Source organism: Acyrthosiphon pisum, chromosome A2 (assembly GCF_005508785.2).
Source record: "Acyrthosiphon pisum isolate AL4f chromosome A2, pea_aphid_22Mar2018_4r6ur, whole genome shotgun sequence".
In the NCBI taxonomy this organism is placed as follows: Eukaryota; Metazoa; Arthropoda; class Insecta; order Hemiptera; family Aphididae; genus Acyrthosiphon; species Acyrthosiphon pisum.
In genome coordinates, this window is record NC_042495.1 from 20,133,602 (window position 1) to 20,137,619 (window position 4,018).

At 26.6% G+C, this 4,018-nt stretch overlaps 1 protein-coding gene across 1 annotated transcript; it reads left to right on the forward strand.

Moving 5' to 3' along the window:
* Window positions 1-414: 414 nt before the first annotated feature.
* Window positions 415-3,829, forward strand: LOC103308727. Its single transcript, XM_008182668.2, has 6 exons — window positions 415-889; window positions 1,067-1,261; window positions 1,326-1,397; window positions 1,507-1,558; window positions 2,442-2,709; window positions 3,760-3,829. The coding sequence occupies exons 1-6, from the start codon at window positions 816-818 to the stop codon at window positions 3,765-3,767; spliced, it is 669 nt and encodes a 222-aa protein (XP_008180890.1). The 5' UTR covers window positions 415-815; the 3' UTR covers window positions 3,768-3,829.
* The last annotated feature ends 189 nt before the right edge of the window (window positions 3,830-4,018 follow it).

A 4,018-nucleotide genomic window follows, 5' to 3' on the forward strand; every position in this document is an offset into this window, starting at 1 on the left:
TACAATAATGGAATAATAATTTTATTTAATATTCTGTATTTCTGTGTTAGCCGAAGCCCAAAGGTTTATGAAAACCAGATTTCTAAAAAAAGTTATTGAATATTGAATAACAATATTCCCTTTAAAACTATTGGATGACTATTAGATTACCTACTACCTATGTGTTTATACTACGATAATTAGAAACCCACTTTAAAAACCAAAAGTATTTGAAAAGTATTCCAAATACTCCAAGTATTCCAATTTTTCAAAGTATTTGAGTAGTATTTGAAATACTTTACAATTAAAGTATTTGAGTAGTATCTTAAATACTTAAAAAAAAATGTATTTGAGTATTTACTCAAGTACTTTTTAAAAGTATTTTTTACAGGACTGATTACCATATTATTATAAGGAATAAGAAGTATGCTCAATGATAAGACTGCGAGTATTTTTTTAAGGGGCAATGTATAATTTATATAGGCAACCAACAATAAACACAAGGCGACGTCACGAGTATACATTTAATCTTATGCAATGCAGTATGCACAAAAACACAAGGCGGTGCGCATGCGCGAACTAGGTCGAAAACACGGTTCGAGTTGATCATACTTCTTATTTATTATACTATGTACAATGTAAATTAGTACATTACAAGACTGAGTGACTGAGTGACCGAGGCTACCCACGTCCATTGATCGAGTTCATTTTTCTAAGTAGTAAGTTCCAAGTGCATACAATACAGATAGGTAACTGTCTACTGATAAGGCTAACTTCAATATTCGACTTGTCAAATTGGTCTTGGTGGTTGCACTTTTATTTTAACTGTTTTAAAAATGCATAAGTGTATATTGTGTGATAAGAAGTCGGATAAAAAAAAATTCAATCGTCCAGTAGTTCGTTTTCATCGGTGAGTATCAATTGGTTCTAGAAATTTACTCGCTCAAAGCTGATTTTTTTAATGTCAGGTGAGGGATATTGTAAAATAATTTTGAACCGGTTTAGCCAAATAATATCCACTTTGTGTTTATTTTCCTAATCTAACATTAATAATTTATTGTTTTCATTGATATTTGTTTCAATATAGATTTCCCAAGGATGAATATAAAAAAAGAAAATGGCTCAAAGCTATAGGAATTGATCGTTGTCATGAATGGCAATGTGTATGTAGTGATCATTTTTTAGAAGAAAATTATAAGCGAAGAAATAGTGGAATTTTCAGAGGAATTTTATTACGTAATGCTATTCCCCAACCTTATGATCGAAATGGTTTTCCTTCAAAGTAATACTTCTTGATCTCTATAATTTAAATTTTCATTTTCAATAGTATTTTTATTTTTATATAGTCATGCTACTCAAAGTAATGATGTTGAAACTGGAAATAATGTAATTTTACCAATGGAAACAAATATGATAAGGTGAGTTATTGAAAATTGTATTTGACTTGATTTTGTTTACATTTACTTAAAAATGTAGTAAATTGGCTTATTATGATAAAAGTGATTAAATAGAATCTCAATTTTACAGAGAGGAACATATTGAAAATGCCGCTGTTTATAGAAACAATGTGGATATGCCGGTGAGTAAATAAATATTAAAATTTTCAATAAACATGGTCAATACAGTCTGATATCTTGATAGGCGTAGGGTGATTAAATATATTGGTGGGGGGGGGGGGCTGCCAAAATAATTAATAATAATAAAAAAAAGCAATATACACTACATGAAATACAAATGATTCTGGGGGGCTAATATTCACACTTGTTGGTTAAGAGCAACCCCCCTAGCTACGCCTATGGATATCTTTATCCTTTTTATGATTTTCCATGCTTTCCTTATTGAATATGTCGGGCCTTGGTCTTCAACGTCCTGGTTTTTCTTCTTTAGTAATTTAGTGCTTCTAATTAGACATCAGTAATATTCTTGTCTACTTATATTTATAAAATAGTTATTAGTTTGACCACCAATGTGTGAACTCTTTTTGGAAAACTCGGAATATATTTTTGAGCCACTACTACTTAGGAAATATCTACTGTAATTAATCGGAGATCTGTATGATTGTAAAATAGAAAATCAAAATGATCATCTAATAACACCCAAACAAAGGTGTGTGTATATTTACTATAAGGAAATAATCATCTTGTAGGCTGTAGTATCATAAAATACGAATAAATATGCGTGTATACACAACTTGTTTTGCATCATATACTGTAGAATCATTGATTGTAAATATCAATAATTGTTCTTATATTGTTCTAATACCCTCTAGTTTCTACAAAAAATAGTCTAGACTATCCTAAATATATTATAGACTGTATACAAACTAGACTATTTAATGTTATATCACTAAAATATGTATTTAGATCATATTATGTTTTAATTTGTACTTTATAATTGACAACCTACCTTTTTCTAATTTTAATATATTTTTTAAATATGAATTATGTGTTTAAATTTTAAAGGACCATACTTCAGGATCTGGATTACGATGTTCTGTTAAAAACTGCTTTAACAGGCATTCAAAGAATCTGACCCTCTTTGGCTATCCTAAGGATTTCACACTCAGAAAAAATTGGATTGAAAAATGTGGAACAAAAAAAGATCCTGCTAAAATAGTAAAATCTAGTACAAAAGTTTGTAGTACTCATTTTGAACCAGAATGCTTCACAAATACTACATTAAAAAACAGACTAAAACCAGGCGCTGTTCCATCATTATTTTTTAATAGTGGTAAGAAAACAATTAATTATTTGTTATTTTATTTTCAATTAGCTTTTTAATTATTAATTATCTTTCTATTATTATAGTTTAGGTAAATACAAGGTTTTATTTATTTATTTATTTTGCTATATTATAATGTAAGAGCAAAAAAGAAAAAATAACAATATTATAAACTTCTTACGATAAAACATAAGAATGAAGGTTTTTTAATAAATTAGAATAAAGCAAACCCATGCAGTAAAAACACTAGCTCATAACCAAAATTCCCTTTTCTTTATATTAATATATATATATATTATATATATATATTTTTTTTAATAATGTTAAGTTTTAGTGGCCAGACTTTGTTTCATAACGCTAACATTTTAACGGTTGTATGTTTATGGTGCATATTTTGCATATTTCATCATTTATAGTTATGATTAATAACACAATTAATTAATAAGTATACTTATAAACGTTTTTGTAAACGGTCTTTCCGGGGAATTAATTTTTTTCTTATAGATTAAAACTACTGACAAAAAATATCCGTGTGGAGTTCACTTAATTGGTTCCTATTTTTATAACAGATTAAAACTACCTATAGAATACAGATATTTCAAAGAAAAGTATTAATTGTAGTGTTCAATTATTTTAAATTAAACATTCAGAAAATAAATGAATTTTTGAGTATATATTTCAACATTTTAATGCATAATATTAATTAATATATTTATGCATTTTTAAGATTTTTTAGCACCTTTATAGTTAGTTATTAATGCATGCAAATCCGCGCTGTAATTATAAGTATTTAAAACTTCAACAAATAAATGTGGAAATACTCCAAATAATATTATGCTTATGTAAATCAAAATGTATGTTTTAATTCAAAAGGTTAAAAATCCTAAAATGGCTTATGGCATAATACTTATGATAAAAAATATTGTTTTGTAACAAGTTAATATTATGTAAATAATTTTTTCTATTTTCTGAAAGAAAGAGTGTCTTAATATACAGTCTAAACCCTGTATATTAGTTAATTTTAAAATAGTCTATATTTAATATTATTTTATTTTATAGATTGGTGAAAAGAAAAAAACTCTTTTAGAACTGAGAAGATCAATGGCTTTATAACTTTTTTATGTGAATTCTGCTTATAACATAATTTTAAATTAAATTATTGTATTTTATGTATTATAAAAATAATTATTAGTTAATAAATGTTATACTATATTTATATTAATATTATTACTTCTTAATATTAGGTAAGCGCAACAAAATTATAGCTCTGAAACATTTAAATGATTTACATTTAAGAGGACGCCACACCCGGCATTTG

Coding starts and splice junctions, on each gene's coding strand:
- LOC103308727 (XM_008182668.2), top strand. CDS start 816: ATGCATAAGTGTATATTGTGTGATAAGAAGTCGGATAAAAAAAAATTC. Junction 1,262..1,325: donor CGAAATGGTTTTCCTTCAAA/GTAATACTTCTT, acceptor ATTTTTATATAG/TCATGCTACTCAAAGTAATG. Junction 1,559..2,441: donor GAAACAATGTGGATATGCCG/GTGAGTAAATAA, acceptor TAAATTTTAAAG/GACCATACTTCAGGATCTGG.